Here is a 24,037-nt window from a genome sequence, read left to right as displayed (position 1 = left end):
GGACTGAGTTGAATAACTGGGAGTTCAGTCACTCGCCCGTCTGAGCAGGGACACAGAGGTCCCCACCCCGCCAGGTACGGACTCCCGAGTTGTTGGGTCTTAGGAAGGTCCAGAGGCTGGCAGGGCGGCTGGGTCAGGAGCTGGGGGTGACCCCTGGAGGTCGCAAGACACCCACTATTTACCAACCAGTATTGAAGCTTTTCCCTATTTTAATGACTGGTATAAGTGCTCGCTGAATAGTTTCCCGTACGTCCACGATAAGACAAAAGACAGTGAGGTAAAAACACCAAGGGTTCGATAAGGTATTTATGTTCTCCGTAAATTGAGGGTTTAAGGCTACCTTAGGAGTAAGAGCACAGACAACTAGACCGTATCAGAGGCCACGTACTGTCTGTGGGCTTCTAAATTTTGTTTCATAAGAACTGGGCTAAATAAGATAACTTTTGTTCCTTTTAAAGTTGACAGTCAGCTTGCTATAACCAAGTTAGAGCACTTGTGTTAATAATCCTAACTGTTCTTTGCAGGTTGGAGCTGAGCAGAACATATCCCTAATTCTCTAGAGTTTCCACTGTGACAGTTTTCATTGTCCCTGTCTTAGCTGGGGTGGCTGTAACAAAATGCCGTGGCCCGGACGGCCTGGACAACAGATGTTTGTCACAGTTCTGGAAGCTGAAGGCCTGAGGTTGGGGGCCAGCACGGTCGGGCTCCGATGAGGGCCCTCTCTCGGGCTGCAGACAGCCGCCTTCTCCGTGTCCCCACGTGGCAGAGGGACAGAGGAAGACCCTGATACCTTCCTCCTCTTATAAAAACACTGATCTCATTGTCCGACCCCGCCCTCAGGACCTCGTCTAAGCCTGATCACTTCCCAAAGGCCCCGCCTCCTAATACATTCATCCTGGGAGTTAGGGCTTCGGTATATGAATTTTGTAGGGATGCAAAGGTTCAGTCCGTAGCAGGACCTTTACACCTCAATGCTGCTTTTGTCTGTGGCCAGAGCTCTCACCATCAGTGGAGACCCCAGAGGTGAGTGGCCGGTTCTCGGCACGTGGTATCAAGGCTGGCATTCTCTTCTGAGTCCCTATGAGGACCCCTGGGTCGGCGTCAAGATTCTGGACATTCTGCGGAAGTCACTAGTGTTCAAGACGGTGCTGGATTCCCCCGCCTACGCCCCTCAAGGCCACTGGTTTCCAGACCAGCTGAGCTGTGTCCTGGCTCCGCCCCCTTTCCCTCCCGCCCCCCTCTGAGCTTCCCCAAGCGTGACATTCGCTCATCGTGGATGGAGGCAAGATTCAAATCAATACAAGAGGCCGTGATGAATATTTTGTGAAAAGTTTCTTTACATCAAGTCCTTATGTGTGTTACCTAGGCCAGCGCTTCTCAAATGTTAGCGTTCACGGGAGCCTTGCGGGATTGGTGAAAGCACAGATTCTGATCCAGTGGGTGTGGTGGGGCTGACCGTCTGCATTTCTAACAAGCTCCCAGGTGGTGGTGCTGGCCACGGACCTACTTTGAGTAGAAGGGACCAGGCAACTAAACGTTTGGGGATAGTCATAACAGATGGGTTTATACTTACAGAGTTTGTATTACATTCCACATTCAGAGACTTTTTGAGAGCTTTGCGGCTTCTCACTGTTTTTCAGAGATAGCCTTTGAAAGCCACTTCGCTTTGTAGTGTGCTTTCAAAATTTGCTGCCCTGGGGAAGCTGTGGAAAGGCGAAGCGCGAGGTTAAATATTTCATTCAGTGAATCTAAGTTCAGACCTCCGAACTTCCCTTACCGCCAAGGGACCACACAGCCCCTCCCTTGGGGAACACTGGGCCCCCCGGGGGGTGCCCGCCTCCAAGAAGGCCCGTGGGGGGCGTGGGCTGAGCCGCCCACCGCTTACTCGGAGCAGGAGACAGGGGACGGGGTGATAAAAGCGAACCTAAAATAAAAATTAACAAGCAGCCTGAGAATACCATGTGAAATGAATCCTTACAAAACTGTCTGCAGCGCGGAGAAATCAGGGAGTTTTATTAGGTGATGATAAAACAAAGTAAACTTCATGTGAAAACATTCCAAGGTCGGGTCTTGTGTGGTATAAGAGAGGAATTTACTAAGTAAGGCTCATTTAAATCAAATGAACATCAAGGAGCTGTAATCCCATTTATACCTGCGTTTGAAACTGGTTACACACACACACACACACACACACACACACACACACACACACACACACACACACACACACACACACACACACACACACACACACGCCGTTCCTCAGTGACTTTGCCGCCCGGTCTGAAGTGCACGTTCTGTTCTGGGAACAGAATCCCAAGAAGGCAGAGGCCTGCGCTGATTCGGGCTGTTCAGACACGCTTCTGCGTGCAGTGTGTCAATAGTTCTGCGCCCTGGAAGGTAGTGTTCTTCCACTTCAGCCCGAGTCTCCTCTCTTTTGCTCACCTCCATTTTGGTGGAGGAATTAAATCACTTGCCATGACTACATTTTGACCAGCAGGCCGGGCGGAGGGTCCGGGCGGAGCGTCCAGGCGGAGGGTCCCGGGCGGAGGGTCCCAGGCGGAAGATCCGGGCGGAGGGTCCAGGCAGAGGACCCCGGCCGGAGAGTCCTGGTCGGAGGGTCCCTGGCGGAGGGTCCAGGCGGAGGGTCCCGGGCGGAGGGTCCCAGGCGGAGGGTCCCAGGCGGAAGATCCGGGCGGAGGGTCCGAGGCGGAGGATCCGGGCGGAGGATCCAGGCAGAGGACACCGGGCGGAGAGTCCTGGTCGGAGGGTCCCGGGTGGAGGGTCCCGGGCGGAGGGTCCCGAGGGGCGCTTGGCAGCGCGGGCTTTTTCTCGGCTCCCCCCACCCCGATCCTCCAGAGGTCAGCCTGGGGGGGGCTGTGGTCTTCGGGGCTGTGCCCCAGACCCATTTCCACACGTGCCCCTGGGAGGCAGTGGTCTGCTGGGTAATCGTGCACCCTGGGGAGGGTCAGACCCTTGAAGGTGGGTGGGAGGCGGCAGGGGTAAAGGGAAACACGAGCAACATGGCCTCCCCGGGGTATTGCTGGCCTCCACACTCTGGTGGGGCCGCCCGGGGGGGGAGGGACCAAAGCGCCTCCAAAGCCAGAGGGGCGGGGCCGGCGCCGGCGAGCCGCGGCCACCAAACCCGGCAGAGCCTGACGGTCCGTGCGGGCCTCAGAGCCTCCGCGTCCGGGCTCCACCCGGGCAGGGTCGTGAGATTCCCTGGTGGGCCCCGGGCGCTGATGGCTGCCGGACGTTCCGCCACCCCGGGTGGCCGAGAAGCACCAGGTCAGAGCGCGGGAGAGTCTGGGCAGGTGGGAAGCGGGGTGGCGCGGGGCCGCCAGGCCGGCAGCTTGTGGGAGAAGAGCAGGTAGGCGTCGGAGGGCTGAGCGGGGAGACGGCGGTGGCTAGGAAATCAGAAAGTACGGATCTGGTATGAGATGTCTCAGGTGAGCTCATCCGTCAGCAGTGAGACGAGGGAAAGTCAAATCCTTATGACCCAAGTACCCGATGTGACTGGATCTTTTAATTTGTTCCAGGTTCATTCTAACCAGTTCTTTTGAATCGACAAAGCCAGGCTGGAGAGGAGGGTGGAGGAGGCCTATATAGTCAGTAGTCTGTGGCTCTGGTCCACAGCCTGGCCCCCCAGGCGACAGGGCAGACCAAGGGCCGGCGTCTCGCGTAACCCTGGGTCTGCACAGCCCTGCTCAGCACCCCCGTGTGGCCACGGGGCCTTGGCCGCAGCAGGGGTTGTGGAGCTAAGAAAACTCAAAAGTGTGTTTAGCTTAAGTAAAACCTGGGGTCAGTGAGGAGTAGCCTGACAGCACCTCTGAGCAGTGCGGGCCCCCATCCGTCTTCTCTGGCTGGAGGGGCTGTTCCCTGTGCAGTGTGCCGCCTTTTTGTGGAACAGTCCGTGCATCTTATAATCAAATGAAAGCGGGATTGCCCGCGTCTCTTCCCTTGACAGAGCCTCCGATTAGACTTTCCTGAACCAATGCCTTTGATTCCGGGCTCTTTCTTGACATACACCCGTGAGGAGTCCTATTTCCTTGGTTTCTGGATGAAGCCTGTCCCTGGAATTGTGGACACACCAAGAGGCTTTAGTCTTCTGTCCGATTATCTCCGATGTTTTCCGCAGCCTGGGGAGGGTCCACTCGCTGGGCTCTGAGGTCAGGGTCAGCACTTGCCTTCCTGCCAACGTCAGGTCCTGTCCTACCAGACCCTGCACATCACAAAGGGGGTTGTATCAGCCAGGGACTTTCGGGGCCTTCGCCTTAATGCCCAGGGAATCTGAGTGTGCCCTGAGGATGAAGAGAAATAGATTGCTCTCACAAGTGATCTCTACAATCATCTGTGCTCAGGCGAGGAAACACAGTTTTAATATTTCTCCTGAAAATTCCTCTCTTTGTCTGCTTTTAGCCTCTGTTTTTCTCTCTCCCCCACGAGGATTCTAATCAGAGTTTAACAAGGTCATTACAGTTGTTGTAATTTTGCTTTTGTATTTCTAAGGCATAATGTTAAAATTACCAAACATGTTCATCTTGGCACCTCCATAAGCAGTAATATACCCTCAGCTCAGGATTTATGCGGTTAGTTTAGTCGTGGCCCATTGTGATGTTAAGAAAACAGTTTTCTGAAGCAACTGTAGTCCCCAAATGCAGGGCTGTGGGTGTCACTTAACATCAGCTAAGTGATGCGAAGGATGTGAGGGTTAGTGGCAGGGTGCACGTCAGGTTGTGCCTGGGTGGCCCGGCTCTTCAGTGATGCAGCCTGACACACGGATGCTCTCGCATGAGACCACCGTTCCGGAAAGCACTTCTTCCTTCGTGCACACGGGCTCACCAGACACTTCTAGAGCACTGGCCCTTCGTGTGGTGCTGGGGAAGAAGAGGTGTAGGGAGAGGTCCATACCCCCGGGGCGGAGACAGCACCATAACCCAGGAAAGGCTCGTCCGGAGAAGGCAGCAACCTTCTCTGTCTCAGTCTTTGTTATTTCAAAGTTAAAGCCATTTCAGGCCTGCTTTCTCAAATAGATTTTTATTGAATGGGAATGAAAGAGGGATTGGGTAAAGTTGTTCAATCGAATGAATTTCGCTTTTGGTTATCCCACCACTCAGGAAAAGTAGGGTTTTAGTGTTGGGCTGGTGAGGCTGGTGGTACACGGCACACACCTGTGCACCCGTGTTGCTTCCTCTAAGGGTCTCGATTCCATGGCAATAAGCGGAACCACAACAGAGACAGGAGTATGAAGGGCATGCAGTCGGTTTACTCTGTCACAAAGGTCATCTGAAGAACGAATCCTGACCTCTTAAAAGCAGTACTTTGTAGAAGGTGGAGAAGGGTTTGCAAGAATTGAGCTGATAGCTCTCATTAGGTACTTGCCCTTGAACCTGCTAATTAGAATGATTCTCCTCTAAAGCACATATTTCAGAAAAGCAGAATGTGAGAAACGGTGTTACCTGGAGGGACGGTCTCCGAAGTAGTTTGATTGTTCACTGCCATCGGCAAAATATTTCAAAGCATGTGGCAATATTTTACTCTATTTATAAATGATGTAAATGGATAAGCAGTACATGTATACATAGTTTTATAAACATTTCATCTATTACAGACATGAATTATATGTGCTCAATATTACTAATACATGTTTTAAAACGTAGGTAAAATATGCACTTGAAAAGAGTGGAGACGGGTTCCAACACTTCCTCCATGCCCCGCACAGACCAGCCGGACAAGCTTGGGAACACAGGTCCACTCAGGACACCAGCCAGGAAATGGGACAGAGTAGAGAGAGCAAAACTCTGTTTTGAATACTTGGGTATTCGGGCCAAATCCCCTTTCTTTCCCGAGTCATTCTACATCCACTGATATTATAAAAGGAATGGGGAAATGGTTACAAAAGGAATCCATGGGGCTTCCCTGGTGGCGCAGTGGTTGAGAGTCCGCCTGCCGATGCAGGGGACACGGGTTCGTGCCCCGGTCCGGGAAGATCCCACATGCCGCAGAGCGGCTGGGCCGTGAGCCATGGCCGCTGAGCCTGCGCATCCGCAACCTGTGCTCCGCAACGGGAGAGGCCACAGCAGTGAGAGGCCCGCGTACCGCAAAAAAAAAAAAGGAATCCATGTGCAAATATATGAGTAATGATTAAGTGAACAAATTAATGAGTGACTGTGAGTGAAATGGGGCCCTTGTGCTCGTCTGGTCCGTCAGCATGAATTCAGCAAAGGACACAGTGTCTGGCCTGATTTTTTTATTCCTTAGCAGACCGTGATCATAATCCTTCCAGCACTGACCAGTCCTCTTTAATCAGTACAGAATACGTTTGTTTTTGGAAAACAAACAAGATGTGCTTACACACCTGTACTTCCTATTTTAGCAACTTCTACATATAACTTGGAAACACTAAGAACGAACTTCATACTGAAGTCGCTGCCCAGAAACAGAAGAGGAGAAATACGTCTTCTGTTTTTCGGGAACTCTTCAGTTCAAAGTTCCTCTAGATGTCAGTATGACCTAGGGAAATGAAAACATAATAGCCTGTGGCAATGAATAAAGACCTTCTTATGTTATCTAAATGGTGAATCATATCTGATATATAATTAAAGGAAAAAATGGTCTGGTTTGGAAGCTTGTTTCTTACCTTCCTCAGAATTGATAGTTCTCCTGTTGGTCAAATCAGAACACTGCACCCAGAGAGCGTCAGCACATCCTGTGGGCACCCACCGCTGACACTGAGACGTCCCTGGAGGCAAACGCTGGAGGCTTACAGCCAAATTCTCAATTTTACATATTTTGATAGATTGAAATTAACTGACACACCAGTTTTTTTGTTTGTTTTTTGGTGGTATGCAAAAAATTGGGAAAAGTGGGAAATTGATGAGAAAAAATGTTTAAGAAGGGCTTCCCTGGTGGCGCAGTGGTTGAGAGTCTGCCTGCCGATGCAGGGGACGCGGGTTCGTGCCCCGGTCTGGGAGGATCCCGCGTGCCACAGAGCGGCTGGGCCCGTGAGCCACGGCCGCTGAGCCTGCGCATCCGGAGCCTGTGCTCCGCAACGGGAGAGATCACAACAGTGAGAGGCCTGTGTACCGCAAAAGAAAAAAAAGAAAGAAAGAAAGAAAAAAAATGTTTAAGAAAATGTTGCAAGCTATACTGGGGTGGGAGTATGTGCTGATTGCTGTGCAAGTATAGAGCAGGGAAACTAAAGGACATTTTCCTGCCCTTTCACTTAAAAGAGAAAGTTCCAAACTCCTGGGCTCTAATCTCTAGTTTTGGTTTTCTGCAGAGTTACTAAACATGCCTCTGTGTTTGAAGGTCCTTAACTGAAAAATGGAAAGGCTCTGAACCTATGGGACTGCCCTTCGGATTGTCTAAAAGCACATTTATAATTTGTCTGGATATCTATGACCTGCACTTACGTGGTGTTTCATGCTTGCAAGTCACCCTCAGGCAAATTTTACTCTCTTTCCAAAGAAAAAAAGACTGATTCTTTGGACATCCGTACAATTTCATTAACTTATAACGTATAACTTCAGAACTTATGATAATTTGGGTGGATTTATGTGGTATTTGGAAAGGGTTTGCTTAGCTAATTCAGAGAAACCAGGACTGTGAAAAGAATGTTTATCTCCTTAGAAAGGGGCCATCTGTTCTAAGCAATGTAGAAGCCCCTTTTATAAAAGCTTACTTTACTCTCCTACTTTCTGGTTTACAAAACCCACTGACATATAGCCTCTCATTTTTATTTGATTTATATGTGAACTATATCAAGACAATGCAAACAGAGGTCAAGGGTGACGATCGCGTTACAATATCCTTTATCTACCCATGAAGATGGGCCTTCTTCCACAAACAATGCCAGAGTTTTACAAAATTTCTTTGAAAATAGTGAGGTCATTTGCTTTCAAATACTCTAGTCTGTACAGGGCTTCATTAATTCAGACTGTTCCGCCCTCTAAATTACTATTTATTTTGGTAGTTTTTTCTGTGCTTGAATTGTGTAATATAATGGTTCTCAATATGGGGTGAGTTTGCCCACCGGAGACATTTAGCAATTTCTGGAGGCATTTTTTTGGCTATTACACCTGGGTGGGGGAGAGTACTGTGGGCTTCGGGTGGGCAGAGGCCAGAGATGTTGCTAAACATCCTATAATCCTTGTGACATTCCCCATAACAAGGAATTCTCCAGCCCCAAGTGTCAGAAGTGCTGAGGTCGAGAGAGCCTGGTGTGATGTGTAACCCACATTACTCATTACTCAATCGTGTGCCCACAGGCTAAGGAGCAGGTGTGCTCACACCCTGGCCTGAAGGAAGCAGCACCAGACAAAGGCAAAAGGACGGCACCTCCCACAGGTAACCTTTCTATAAGACTAGATATTTGTGGGTCAAGCTCTGTTATACAAGTCGCGAGGTTGTTCTTGTTCGGAGGAAGTTACATGTTTGTGATGCCCTGTGTCGGGTGAAGTGCTGTTTGAATACCTGCTTTGGGTCCTACTAGTTACAAACTAGAAATTCTTTGGAGGCCCAGCTGTCAGTCCACTGGTCACGTTTTCTCCTACTTGCTTCCCCAAAGCTTTTATCTGCCAATAAAGAGAAGCCTGTATAGAGATGCCATTCTGTGAAGCCAAAATTACACCGATCACATGCGTCCTCCATTAAAACACTGTGTCCTATGGTGGCTTTTAGAGAGATCTTCCCCGAAGAACAATCTGAGAAAGAAACATTTAATAAAGCTCAACACGAAATAGGCTTAGAAGACCCCTGCCTCTAGTTCAGAGAAGTTTCACCGCATTTCATACAGAAAGACCACAGGATGAAATAGAAGATTTTGCTGTAAGAAATTCCACAGAGCCAAGAGAAAGTGAAGACGGGAGAGACATTTCATGCCCAGAGAGACTGAGCTGACAAGAAAATAATAGCTCTGGGGATGATAAGCAAGGCTCTGCAGATAAAAATGAATGGCCAGTGTTCAAAGAAGAGAAAAATGGGCTTCGTTCTAAGGAAAAGCCTGGTGACCGAGAAGCTAAGGAAAAAGGAGAATCCGAAATTCCAGATGAAACGGGGCTGGACAAGAGTTCAAATAAAGAGCAGTGTGTTCATAGAACTAACAGTGGTCAATCCTATGAAAGGTAGGGTTTACAGCATTTGCTTCCACAGCTGACGTTTTCTGCAGATCTATGTGCCGTTGCAATTTGAGTCCATATCGAAGGATAACTGAAGTGACTCTGCTTTAAAGCAGGGGTTTAGAAGCCACTTTCCCAGCTGTGTGGAGTTTTCTTGGCCACGTTTTCTTGCTGTTATTTTTTCTTCTTGCCTGTGACATTTTCAGGCATTTTATTGTTTTCTAAGTCTTCTACCAAATGATAGATGGATATAATGATTAGTAGTAATCACATCCGGTACTTTTAAAATATCAAGTAAAATTTCCTATTTTTAGCAGTATAGAGCACATCCTTCCTAAGATCGATGACTGAGCAATGATCAGATTGATCAGATGTATAAATTGGCTGCTGCCCAAATATTGTGAGGATTGAGCACACAGTAGGTCATTGAATGATTCTTCCTCAACCGTGAAGTTTCACATATAAATTCAGGCAATTATGTGGCCAACTCAAATGAGTTACTCTACGTTACGATGAGCCACAGAGTGTCTGGAACAAAGACCATCCCAGTTCAAACATCTGTGGTATTTTTTAGGGATTTAAGACATAACTCTTATTTCTTTTTTCTTTTTTTTCTTTTTTTGGCTGCCCCGCGCAGCTTGTGGAATCTTAGTTCCCTGACCAGGGGTTGAACCCAGGCCCTCAGCAGTGAGAGCTCGGAGTCCTAACAACTGGAGCACCAGGGAATTCCCCTTATTTCATTCTTAACTAATGTATTTTGGAAACTAATTGTAGAGAAGTCTAAGTTTCCAAGAATTAAATGTAACACTAATGTTTACTAAGAAAGTCCATCACTGCAGAGATGTTTTTAGTAAGGTCTGGAGCTGTTGGGAAACTTGTTAGGTCAGTTCTTTCACCAGTAAAGGCTGACTCTCTGCTGTTACCACTCAGAGACCACTGCTCCTTTCATTCTGCTTTAACGTGGTCACTTCTATCGTCTTTAAAGAAAGGAAGTGAAAAATGGAGATCAGACTAGTTAGGCAGTCATGAAATGACTGCCTTTGTAAAGGGTCAGTGGACTAACGTGGGGTCGTGAGGTTGTTAGGAGGGTCCCCGGGATGCTGGTCATCTCCACCTGTAACCGTGCTGCTTGGGATGACGGGGATGCATCCTGCTTCATCTCACCCCGAACACCGACATCGCCAACTCTCCATCGCGAAGCTTACCTCCCTTCAACAAAGCATCATCTTGAGGATGCTTTAGTGCTCAGAAACTTGGCCATCTGGAAGTTTTCTCCCGGAAACTTTGAGAGCTGTGGCTGGATTTTATATTCCAGGTAAAATAATGGCAGCAGAAAAGCCATTTTCACATCACGAACCACAGGAAAGTCAGCGACAGGACCTGTTTTGCAGAACTCCCATCCAACAGAGCCCTCGGGCAGCAGTAAGCGGAGAGGGGCAGAGGTGAGCTTGGTCCAGGAGGAGAACAAGAAGAGCAGAATAGATGCGGCAGGTGCAGGTGACAGATGCACATGGAGGACACAGGAAGCCAGAGGCGCCGGGGGGACCAACAAGACAAAGTCCTGGGGTTCCCTGGAGCAAAGACCCCCAGGCAGCAAGATCTGGTGGCCCCCCTGGGTAGGAAACGGCTTTTCTTCCAGCCCTTTAAAGCTGCTTAACCTTTCCAGCAAACATTTCTGACTACATTTCACTTAGCCTAACAGCCTGGAGGAGACATCATGCCACATTGATGGCATTTGTGTTCATAACTCAATCACTTTTGGGTTTTTTTTGGTCTGAAGAGACGAATGCCACCAAGAGAATTCTTTCATACCTTCTTCACTTTTCAGCATATTTATGGTGTGAAGGGAGAACGTCCCCATCAAATCAACTGCCCAGAGATTTATATTATCTGAATCTTAAAAAATATGAACACTTGGCAAAGTACCTAGCTCAAGATAAGTGCTCAAGAATTACATTTTGAATAAATGTAAATTTTTGAAAGCGAAGTTATTATCTACTCACTTCCCTTCGTACCCTTTGTATGCACGTAAGAAGCTGCACGCAGTAGATGTTTAAGTAATGAATAAATGGGGAAATGAATAGGTTCACGGCAAGTAACCGTGGAAAAGTAAAAAGGATACTGGAGGAATATTAGTGAGTAACGATGTATTTTAGAGTTGAGGTGGACTGGAGGTTAGATGCTTAGGCTGGAAGGTAGAAGGCGGGAGAAATTTGAGAGCTGTACAATATATACTTCGCCAGTTTTACTGGGTGTTGGATTTCAGCCAGGAAAAATGCACCTTTGCACCTTAAATGTGTCTTGAATACTGGCTAAAATATTTTGGAAAGTCATATATAGTAATATCAAACCTTTCAATGACATGAAGAAATTTTTCATCTTTTTCTTCTGCCTTAAAGAAAATAATGGGCTTTACCAGTGGTGCTTTTAAAAAAATGGGTCAGTTTCTGGGGTTTATGTTCAGATATCTCCAGTTTGAAAGTACTACCTGTTTGGACTGTACGGGGCTTGGAGATTTGCAGTTGTTTGACGTTTCTGAAAGCTGCCCTGAGGGAGATAGGTGCCACGGTGCAGAGGCCCTGACACCCTTTCTCAAAGGTGTTGCGCGTCACCTTCATGAGCCGTGTATCCTAACACGAAATGAAAACTTACATTCCCTGGATCATTAGAAATCAAACAGGTGGCCACTGTGTTTTCTTATTAAATGAGCACATTTGCACTCAGGCCCAGGCTTGGCCCTCGGGCCGCTTCTCACGCGGCCCTTCTCTCACCTCCAGACGAGGCCTGGGCACCACCTGCGCCGTTTGATCACCGCGTCGTGACAGCCAAGCAGGCCGCGGTCAACAGCTTCTACACCGTGAGCAGAACTGAAATCCTAGGAGGGTGAGTAATGCTCACAGCTTCAACACTCTCGCGACAAAAGAGGAAAGAAGAGCGCTTTCAAAGAGACAGGTCTTTTCTGTTGTTTTAATTCTTATAAGTGTTTTTATTTTTATTATTTATTTTTATTATTTTATTTTTATTATTTTAGCTTTCGTACTGCTTCTTCATGTTTTTAAATTTTTATTTTATATTGGAGTATAGTTAATTGATAACGTTGTGTTAGTTTCAGGCGTACAGTATAGTGATTCAGTTATACATATACATGTATCTATTCTTTTTCAGATTCTTTTCCATTATAGGTTATTACAGAATATTGAGTAGAGTTCCCTGGGCTATACAGTGGGTCCTTGTTGTTTATCTATTTTATATATAGTAATGTGTACATGTTAATCCCAAACTCCTAATTTATCCTGCCACCTGCCCCGCCTTTCCCCTTTGGTAACCATAAGTTTGTTTTCTTTATCTGTGGGTCTGTTTCTGTTTTGTAAATAAGTTCGTTTGTATCAATTTTTTAGATTCCACATAGAAATGATATCATATGATAATTTGTCTTTGTCTGACTTGCTGCACTTAGTATGACAATCTCTAGGTCCACCCATGTTGCCACAAATGACATTATTTCATTCTTTTTTGTGGCTGAGTAGTATCCTATTGTATATATGTACCACATCTTCCTCATCCATCTGTTGATGGACATTTAGGTTGCTTCCATGTCTTGGCTATTGTAAATAGTGCTGCTATGAACAAAGAGATGGATCTTGAGAATTTCATAAGTGTTTGCCAGTCTCAACCAGAGAACCGGAAACATCATAAGCGAACATTTTAAGAGATGAGAGATGTTAACCATTTCCGAAAATCATCACTGATGCCGGAGAGGTTGATGTGGTGACTACCCTCCGCATTTAACATCTGCTTCACTTCCTGTGCTGTCGTGTCTGGAGTGAGTCCTCAGAAGGTTTAGAAGCTTGAAAACCGAGGAACAGAATGTAGAAATGAGCGAACACTGTATTTCTCATGGCACGTGTTTGTCATTGTTGGTTTCCGTTTACGCTGTTACCGTATGAATTACTATTATTACTGTATTTCAGTCGGTTACTTGCCTCCCAGAAGGACTTATTGGCAGGACATCCACATCTCCCTGAAGTAGGAAGAGTCAAGTCTATCGGGGGCGGGTCGGTCACTGGGGGAAGTTCCTTCTTCTTCTACCTCAGTCACAATAATCCCCCTGCGAGATCTTGGAACTTAAGGCTTAAATTATTCAGTTGACTCCCATCAGCATATCTATGTAAAATAGGAAGAGGAAAGCAGAACATTTATACAAATATATAGAAATTTACTTACCAACACAGGGAAAACACGCATGGCTACTACAGAGCGCGTTCCCGCCTATGGTCCTGGGGGTGAGGTTGATTTTGCAAAGCCCCTCCCCCCCTTCCAATCCCATTTACCTTTTGCCCTTTGTCACGCGGACACACATGAACTTCCTCCTCCTCCGCTGGCCAGCTGATCCATTGTGGCGAAGGCCCCTCAGGCCTGTGAGGATGGGCTGAGGGGGAAAGGGGTACTTGGGTGGCGAGCCAGCGACTGTTTCTCTAAAGGAGAGAAGTTATTTGCAGAAGCGGCACCAGGGTTTGCGCGTGCTTCTGATCGAGGTTTGTCAGTGACTCTTAGAGTTTCCTTCCTGCCCCTTTGGGCAGCGTTGACTCTTCTTTGTCATCCTGCAGGCAGGACCAGCTGCCCATCACCCCCTGTTCTGGGCTCAGTAAGTAAGTTAGAGGAACACAGTCAGATGTGTATGTTTGCCTCAAAACACGAAGAGGTCATCAGCAGGTGGCCCTCCTTCTCAGTAGTGGGAGAGTCAACATGCAGCAAATTCTCCTGCACTCTGGGCAGAGCTATTGCACCATGGCAAGGATCCCTGGACCCTGCATGCGGTGTCAGGCCCCTGAATTTTCCTGGGGTTCATCTCCCCCGTGGCCTGTAGGGGGATTAGAGTCCCTGCTCACCCTGTTCAGTTAGCATGACGTTATCAGCCTGGTGGACCAGCAGGGACCCTGTGAGGTCACCTCATCACTCAAAGCTTTGCAGAATAAACCAGGCCAGAGAGACAGACGGGGTGGCCCTAAAGCAAAACAGCGACGAGGCACCACTGCTGGGCCAGGCCGTTCTGGGGGCCGTTGCTAATTAAGAAGCAAGCCTTTTCCTAATGAACAGCCACATCGGAAGCGCCTGGGGCTGTAGGTTCTTGAGCTCCAGGAAAGAGACCACGCCTGGGCCGGTGGGCAGGATGGAAGTCGTGCTCGGCTGTGCTTACGGACCCACCTGCTTCTGCTCAGGGAGCGTGGCTGAGTCGGGGGGATGTGGTGCCCTCGCCTCCACTCCCACCCCTTCACTGTTGCAGCAGCCCTCTCCTCTGCTGTGGGCTTCTGGCCACGACGTTGGGGAGCTCTCCTTCCACTCCTGCATGCGGCCAGCGCAACACAGGCAGGCACGTGGGTTCCAGTTATTTCACTAAATCAGGCATCACGGCAAGCAAGTCAGATCTGAAGATTGTTCCTGAGTGTGCCCTTTGGTGTGTGAGGATATTTGAAAGAAGCTGTCTTAAGAAGTATATTTAGGACTTCCCTGCTGATGCAGTGGTTAAGAATCCACCTGCCAATGCAGGGGACACGGGTTCGAGCCCTGGTCCGGGAAGACCCACATGCTGCGGAGCAACGAAGCCCGTGTGCCGCAACTACTGAGCCTGCGCTCTAGAGCCCACGAGCCAGAACTACTGAAGCCCACGCGCCTAGAGCCCGTGCTCCGCAACGAGAGAAGCCACCGCAGTGAGGAGCCTGCTCGCCACAACTAGAGAAAGCCCGCACGCAGCAACAAGGACCCAATAGATCCGAAATTAAATAAAATAAAAATAAATAAATTTATTAAAAAAAGAAGGATATTTAAATTTATATCCAAGCTAAACTGTCAAAAAATCTCACAGGTGATTATGTAATATGTATTTTGATTAAATGTGTCTATATGCAATTTTGTTATTACTTCTTACTTATTTATATGCAGTTTCCAAAAGTAATCTGGTATGCCTCACCTACAGCCTGTATCACTCATATGCTTACGAAGCCTAGCTTGTTACATTCCTATGTATTCAGAAAGATTCTATTGTTTCTGTGACAGAAGTTCTCAAATTTTCGGGTTCATATGAACCACCCAAGGGGCGTCATGAAAGTGCAGCTTCTGGGGCCTCCCCCGGCCTTCCTGTATCAGTAGGGCTGGGGTAGGGCTGGGACATCGCCCCCCAGGGAATTCTGATGCCAGTGGCCTGTATCAGAACTTGACGTGTTCTAGGAGATATTTTTAAAAATTAATTAATTAATTAATTTTTCTCTGCGTTGGGTCTTCGTTGCTGTGCGCAGGCTTTCTCTAGTTGCACTGAGCGGGGCTCCTCATTGCGGTGGCTTCACTTGTTGCGAGCATGGGCTCTAGGTGCTTCAGTAGTTGTGGCGCATGGGCTTATTGCTCCACGGCATGTGGGATCCTCCCGGACCAGAGCTCGAACCCGTCTCCGCTGCATTAGCAAGTGGATTTTGTATTTATTTATTTTTGCGGTACGCGGGCCTCTCACTGCTGTGGCCTCTCCCGTTGCGGAGCACAGGCTCCGGACGCGCAGGCTCAGCGGCCATGGCTCACGGGCCCAGCCGCTCCGCGGCATGTGGGATCTTCCCGGACCGGGACACAAACCCACGTCCCCTGCATCGGCAGGCGGACTCTCAACCACTGCGCCACCAGGGAAGCCCCTGTTCTAGGAGATATTGGCTACAGCACGTGCATAACAGGCTTGCTCATTCAAAGTCAAAAAGAGGGGTGCCGGGCAGCTGTATCGTCCACTGGGCAGTGACTGGAGCAGGGCCCTGGTGGGAACAGACCCTCATGCTGGGCCTCGTCCTCTTCTCTGGCAGGGGGCGCTTTGGCCAGGTTCACAAGTGTGAGGAGAAAGCCACAGGTCTGAAGCTGGCGGCCAAGATCATCAAGACCAGAGGCATGAAGGACAAGGTGAGGGCTGTGCGGTGTGGACCCCACCTGGCCGTTGTCCTCACGGCGCTAAACCAGCCCTTCCCTCTCCCAGGATGAAGTGAAGAACGAGATCAACGTCATGAACCAGCTGGACCACGTGAACCTCGTTCAGCTCTACGACGCCTTCGAGTCTAAGAACGACATCGTCCTGGTCATGGAGTAGTATGTCCCCCGCCGCTGCCCCAAACCTACCCACACAGCCAGGGCCCCTTTATATGCGGCTGCGGCTCTGTCCGCCTCGGAGCTGCTGGACCGTGCTGGGGCGCCCTGGTTCTGACTTGCATGTGTCAGAATCGCATCCACTTCGGGAAGGAAATTACTCGGGAACTGACGCCTCCATGTGAGACTTTGTTGATAAGTAGCAGGACGACAACAGAGGTTTAGCTTTATTTCCAGGCTGTGCTGTCAAAACCCCGGCTTAACTCTTGTTCTGGGTAACCTGGCGGAAAGTGATTCTTCAACTGCATCTCACCTTTGACCTAATTGCTAATACAAAGTTCATGTCAAACTCTTACAAGTAGGGCTAAGAAGCTTCTGTTTCAAATTACTTTTATAAAAACCTAGTAAGTGTTTAGTTAGACAGTGAGTCATTCTGACACTGAATCGGTGTTTGTGAGTCACATCATTTCCCCACCCCAGCCCCCGTTTGGGGTTTTGTTTATCACTGTGCGATGGGGATTTTGGATAATAAAATATCCAGCATCAGCCACATAGAAGCATTTTATCAGTGAAATTAGTCTAACCTTCCCGTGGTATTTGGAATCCCTCTCCCTGCCTTCTTAGCATCCTCTTCATCCTCCATATGGTTAGGAAACAGCAGAGATGGACCCATCCCAGAGCTGTAGCCACTGGATGAGAGGGCTTTGAGACTTTCCATCTGTGAAAGTGATGGTGGCTCAAATAAGGGCCTTCAACGTAAGAGGCATCTCACTGAGAAGGTAGAGACATAGCTGCCCACACACCTGTTGGAAGAGTCAGAGAGGCTCAGACACGAGAAACACATGCTCATCAAGAGGTCGTGACTCAGGACACCCCCCTCTTTCCCTGCAGTGTGGATGGAGGGGAGCTCTTCGACCGCATCGTTGATGACAACTACAATCTGACCGAGCTTGATACCATCCTGTTCATCAGGCAGATATGTGAGGGGGTAAGGCACATGCATCAGATGTACATCCTCCACTTAGACCTGAAGGTAGGGTGTGTTTTGCATCATCTGAAATGTAAACCCTTCCCAAACCCTCCCCTCAGTGAGTGGACTTGGATCAGGGGGCCCTGTTGGGTACTGTACACCAGCTCGGGGGATGGATCCTGTCACTAGGTACATATTCAGGAATTTGAAACTCTGGATTCTTAGCCTCATCTCCCCATTCTCAACTTCTCTCACCTCCTAATATGTGCATGTCTCCATCTGTAGGGAGCGGCTATTCAGATTCTTGTAACTTGCCTTTGTTAAAGGAATTCACATGGGAGATGGTTTCCACCACCACCACCCTCATCATCGCCACCACCATCATCACCACCACCATTGCCACCATCACCATCATCATGACCATCACCACTGTCACCATCACCATCACCAACATCACCACCATCACTACCACCAGCACCATCATGACCACCAGCACCACCACCATCACCATCATTACCACCACCACCACCACGATCATCACCACCACCATCACCATCATCACCACCAATACCACTACCACCACCATCACTACCACCAGCACCATCATGACCACCAGCACCACCACCATCACCATCATTACCACCACCACCACCACGATCATCACCACCACCATCACCATCATCACCACCAATACCACTACCACCACCATCATGACCATCACCACCACCATCATCACCACCACCATCACTACCATCACCATCATGACCATCACCACCACCATCACCATCATCACCACCATCATAACCATCACCATCATCACCACCATCACCACCACCACCACCATCACCATCATCACCATCATCACCACCATCACCACCACCACCACCATCATGACCATCACCATCATCACCACCACCACCATCACCATCACCACCATCATCACCACCACCATCACCACCCCCATCATGACCATCACCACCACCACCATCATCACTACCATCACCATCATCATGACCATCACCACCACCATCACCATCATCACCACCATCACCACCACCATCATGACCATCACCATCATCACCACCACCACCATCACCACCACCACCATCATCACTACCATCACCATCATCATGACCATCACCACCACCATCACCATCATCACCACCATCACCACCACCATCATGACCATCACCATCATCACCACCACCACCATCACCACCATCACCATCACCACCACCATCACCACCACCACCACCATCACCATCATCACCATCATCACCACCATCACCACCACCACCACCATCATGACCATCACCATCATCACCACCACCACCATCACCATCACCACCATCATCACCACCACCATCACCACCCCCATCATGACCATCACCACCACCACCATCATCACTACCATCACCATCATCATGACCATCACCACCACCATCACCATCATCACCACCATCACCACCACCATCATGACCATCACCATCATCACCACCACCACCATCACCACCACCACCATCATCACTACCATCACCATCATCATGACCATCACCACCACCATCACCATCATCACCACCATCACCACCACCATCATGACCATCACCATCATCACCACCACCATCACCACCACCATCACCATCATCACCACCATCACCATCACCATCATCACCACCAACACCACCATCACCACCATCACCATCATCACCACCATCACCACCACCACCACCATCATGACCACCACCATCATGACCATCACCACCACCACCATCACCACCATCATCACCATCACCACCACCATCACAGCATCCGTGTTGCATCCTCTCATTATTAGGATGAGTGGCTGGGAGAATTTTAGCTAACTCAGAATTTCCTGGTTGTAGCCAAACTTTCCAGCTCTCCAAGAATCCCCAACACTCTCCTAAAACCTTTTAGGAAAGTGAGGACTTTAGGGATTGTTTTTCTACAGGCATACTAGAGCACAGAGGAGAAACCTATGGCAGAATGGGATACAGGGCCAGAGGGAGGTGCTAAAAGGGCGAGGGGCAGAAGGGGGTGGGTGGGGCTGGGCAGCACCCTGGGAGCAGTGGAAAGCCTGTGCCAACAGCGGGGAGCCAAGCCTTCTTTCTCCTCTTATTTAATGAGCCTTTCCTTTCGCTCTCTCTCCCATTATGAAGTCCCTAGAATTGGACGGTGCATAGTTACAACCAGGGAAGGACCAATAACTCCGACCAGCTCTAATTTCGTAAAGTGCATCTTCTTGTGTGGCTCAGTCATTTTCTCATTTCCCTGTTTGCACAGCGTGACAGGGAGATAAAATATATATTCTGTATAACATACCATCTACTGCAAGTCATCAGGGATTGCAGAGCTAAATAAATGTAACTTCCTTAAATAGGTTTCCATGGGCCGCTGCTCCTCTAACTTGGCTTCCCTTACTCTCTTGATTTATGTCTTTTGCCTCTCCCATTCACAGGCCAGAAGGAAGTGATATATAAAATGACACAGCCAGAGGTTAAAAATCATTAGCAAAGCCCGTGGCTATGAGCTGGTTTGATAATGCATGTTTTCACAGAGCATTTTCATTGAGGGTAGATATTCTTACACATATCCCTAAAGGGCTTTGACTGGCAACTGAAATGAGGACCTGACCTGTCATAAGTCAAACAACTCCATATGTGGCTTCATATTGTTGATTGAGGACTTGCAACGGGCAATTTTAGCTGTGGCTTGTATGTAAAGATCATAATAAAAGCGACAGCTGGATGAGTCATTAAGGGTCAGGCATCCCTTCCAGAAAGCTCCTTGGAAGGAAAGGGGCCCAAAATATTGAATGCTTGTCACTATGTAGGGGAGATTATAGGTGACTTAAGAATGATCTCCTTTATATATTTTTTGTGTTTTGCAAAACTTATTCAATGAATATGCTTTAATTTCATAATTAGAAAAAAAATGTAACTTTTGAAAGTGCCCTCAGAGCTGTTTCTTTACATTCTGCAAATATTTTACGTCACGGTGCTCCTTGGCAATCGGACAGCTTTATACACGATCGATCAGTTATTTAAGCATGAGGCCAAATCTTCTCGTATAGCACCCACTTTTCCATAAGTCGCCTTTTCTTATAGACTTCTGTTTTAGAGATACTTTAGAAAAAAGGCTTCCAAAGACATTATGCCCGACCAAATGGACTATTGATTATTGGCAAGGTGACACTAGGTCATTTCATGAAGTGTTTCTGAGTTTCTGATCTCATTCTAACCTCTTCTCTACCTAGACGGGCAGGGGAGGGGCAGCCATGATCCCACCTAAAGGATGGGACATGAATCCTAGGGATTTGGCAACTTGGCCAATCTCCCCCTTCCCCCCAGCACTTAGGGAAGAGTTGGGGTTAATTAGAGCTTGAAAGTTTCAGGCAATTCTTTGAAATTTTTATTTCTCTTTTATGGATGACCTGGACTTTAAAACGAATCCCTTATTTTTCCCAGACCTCGGTTTTTCTATCTTAACAAAGGTAGGTACACTTGTAAGACATTCTGTAAACACTGAGCTGTAGTGCTACCTACCTTTCTCCTCGTCACCCTGAGACTGTCCGGTTGGCGGGGCAAAGTCTTTCCAGACTCAGACTCCAAGGGAACACTTAGTCAAGGGTTTTAGACACTGAGACCAAACTCAGCACAGCTCTGGAATTGCTGAGAATGGAGAGTGAACGGGGGTGAGGGAGCCCCTCCTTTCACATATGACTTTCCCACAGACTGAGCGCGAAGGGAACGTCCGGAGGTTAGAGCCGTTCTCGTTACAGTGCATGTTCAGTGTGGCTGGTGGAATGAATCAGGCCATTTCTCCTGGAACTCATAAATCCTCAGGAAAAATATTCCTCCAAGAAGGGGAAATTCATACTTCATAATTTTAGGGGGCAGATGTCAAGGCTGAGACGGCCCCCACCAGTCCGTTTGGAAAGGCCTGAGGCAGGAGGCCTCGGCCTGAACTCAGGCGTGATCGTCGGCGGCAGAGCTGGGGGAGGGACGGGCAGGGCCAGGCGAGCGAGGCAGGGGACCTGCAGCCTTGTCCACCACATAATTAAAGGAGAAAATACCCACGCAGACAAGCCAGCCCCAGAGGGAAAGGCCCGATCTGCTTTTCCCGAGCATCGTTGTATTTTTAGTTGTGGTTCAGGGACAATTTGAGTGAAGGATGGTTGTTTTCATTGCTAATGTGTCTCTTTCTCCTGGCAGCCTGAGAACATCCTGTGTGTGAATCGGGATACTAAACAAATAAAAATTATTGACTTTGGATTGGCCAGAAGGTATGTCAGTTTGGACATAGGTGTATGAACTGAGTTAGGGAGCACGGTGGTGCTCGTTCTTTGCAAAGAAAAATCTGACGTACCCCTTGGTTTCATATCCCCATTTAGAATTAACCAAAGTTACGTTTCAGCTTTACCTCGCTGGCTTCGGAATTTGAACGCTTAGGAGTTTGCACAGTGCACGCAAGAAAAATATGGAATATTAAAACCTAATACAGTGCAGTTATTAAACTTGAAGACATTAATTCAGGATTTGTAAGAGTTTGTCTTAGTCTTTTATATTTGTTCCATGTGTAAAGAGAATATTTACTTAAAAAAATTAATAGTGTGACCAAGATTGCAAAGGGTTCTGGCTCAGACCAGCCTCTTAAGGGAGCAGAGACTCTGCATGGACCTCAGCGCATTACTGAAAATATTAAATGGTCGTAAATTACCGCATCTTCTTTATTCATTAAAACAGGCTCGTTCAAGCCATCAACATGTCACAGTCTGTATCGCTGCTCCTTTTGTTGTGTTCCATAATTTGTGCTCGAAATTATTCCAAGTGGCTTTTCTCACAATTATTTCAGATTATTAAGGCTTTCTAGTGGGAAGCTTCTTTACAAGTTGTGGACACTGTCTCTTCAGTATGGGATTTCCTTTATCGTCTCTTTATTTTAAATTTGCTGTGTGGCTGCAGTTCTTTTGCTCGTTGACCGCCTCCTCTCCACTTCCGTGCTTTTTGACTTTTGACTGACCTTCTCCATTCCTCTGCACTGTCTCCTAAATTTCAGATACAAACCCAGAGAGAAGCTGAAGGTGAACTTCGGAACGCCAGAATTCCTCGCCCCTGAAGTTGTGAACTATGATTTTGTTTCCTTTTCCACGGACATGTGGAGCGTGGGAGTCATCACTTACATGCTGTAAGTGGACCCCCAGCCCCTCTGACGCTTGTTCTCAATCGCCCCGCATATTCTATTTGCTATTTTGAATAAAAACCCTAATTTAGGTCTTTCGAAAATAAATAACTCTGTTCCATAGTCAGATACTTCCTAGGTTCTGTTGACTCCCGTGGGTGAAAGGAATTCCCTGTACATCCCCTGAAAAAGTAAAAGGATGTCTTCTTCATTAATCACCCTAACCCTAGGACAACACCTAGTGCCCCCAAAGAAACTAGAAGAACACAACCGCCCCCAAACTTGTGTCCTGATCCCTGAAATGACTCAGTAGCTTTACTCTTCAGAAGTGACGTTCCTGGCGGTTGCCGTCTGCGGATGTGACAGCACTTTGCTAGCTGTAAAGTGCTTTAAAAAGGCAGTTTTACTCTTCTCTGAGATTCATACCTGAGGGTAGCTGCCGCCTTCATTGTGACCTTGTTTAAGTTAGGAGTTGGGTGGGAGACATAGCGTTTTCTCGATTGCAAAGACATATTATAAAATTATGCTTAATTCTTGGTGATTTGCCTCCTTTCAGTTTTAAAGGACAGAAACAAGAAGGCAACTTATCTGTACAGGGTTTGAAGGTGTTTAAAGACTACTCAACCCGGACTCCGTGTCTTACAGACTCAGCGGTTTGTCCCCCTTCCTGGGAGATAACGACGCCGAGACCCTGAACAACATCCTGGCCTGCAGGTGGGATCTGGAGGATGAAGAATTTCAGGACATCTCGGAGGAGGCCCGGGGGTTCATCTCCAAGCTTCTGATCAAGGAGAAGAGGTGATCACATCCACTCTGTGCTCAGGAAGAAGTAGGGGTAACAGAGAGGCATGCTCCACCAGGGTTGTGAGAACTCATGTCAGAGAACTACCACCCCCTCGGTGACACCTGTGTTGCACCTGCAGAGTCGTAGTTAGAATGAATTTGATGCCCTTGACCCCGTTTCCTGAGATCTGGGACTGCCGTGGTCACGAGGCTTGAATGGGGCTGCAAAAACCCATCCTTCTGCCTTTTCCAACAAGGCAGTTAGGGTCTCTTGCTGGGCCTCTGTGCACTCACCCTCCAAATGAAGGGTTCGGGACAAGTTATTCCCATGATCCCTTTCACATCTACGAGGCATATGTGGCTCCATGCAGGTGAACACTTGACGATCATTTCATTTGAGAGTCTGCTATGGACCAGACTGTGCCAACTGCTTTACAGACATTATCTCTTTAACCCCACACAGCCCCATGGGTGGAAATTATCAATAATATTCTATGCGTGAGACTCCAAGATCGTACGGCTAGCTAAGTGGCAGAACCGACGATCAACACGAGGCCGTGCACTTAACTGTTATGTATTACGTGGACTTTTACTTTTCTGCCCTGCTAAAATCACATAATTCAAACTTCAGTGGACGAAGAGTAGTGATACTGAAATATAGGGGCTTGCATTTTAGAACCATGGGGGTGATGGGGGTCAGGGAACGGCAGGGGTAACGGGTCTGGTGCAGAGCCTGACATACTCCTTCATGCAGCACTTCACTGACTATCTCCAAGCTGCCAGGAAATATGTCTGGGGCTTTGAGAACAGATGCATAAAGCCCAGTTCCTGCCTTTAATTAAGTCATGAGCTAATA

General features: G+C 48.0%; 1 protein-coding gene across 1 annotated transcript in view; it reads left to right on the top strand.

Annotated features, from left to right (window-relative positions):
- MYLK4 (myosin light chain kinase family member 4) overlaps positions 1–24,037 on the top strand; it is an 85,360-nt gene that overhangs the window by 49,223 nt on the left and 12,100 nt on the right. Inside the window, exons 3-10 of the mRNA XM_033863762.2 lie at positions 8,271–8,349; positions 11,897–12,002; positions 15,956–16,049; positions 16,123–16,232; positions 17,121–17,262; positions 21,432–21,502; positions 22,276–22,404; positions 23,044–23,196. Of these exons, the coding sequence (XP_033719653.2) occupies positions 8,271–8,349; positions 11,897–12,002; positions 15,956–16,049; positions 16,123–16,232; positions 17,121–17,262; positions 21,432–21,502; positions 22,276–22,404; positions 23,044–23,196 (884 nt within the window). The remainder of the gene's footprint in view (positions 1–8,270; positions 8,350–11,896; positions 12,003–15,955; positions 16,050–16,122; positions 16,233–17,120; positions 17,263–21,431; positions 21,503–22,275; positions 22,405–23,043; positions 23,197–24,037) is intronic.

The sequence above is a fragment of the Tursiops truncatus genome, chromosome 10, assembly GCF_011762595.2.
Source record: "Tursiops truncatus isolate mTurTru1 chromosome 10, mTurTru1.mat.Y, whole genome shotgun sequence".
NCBI classification, from domain to species: domain Eukaryota; kingdom Metazoa; phylum Chordata; class Mammalia; order Artiodactyla; family Delphinidae; genus Tursiops; species Tursiops truncatus.
The sequence above is the reverse complement of the archived record's forward strand: the minus strand, read 5'-3'. Positions and strand labels throughout refer to the sequence as shown.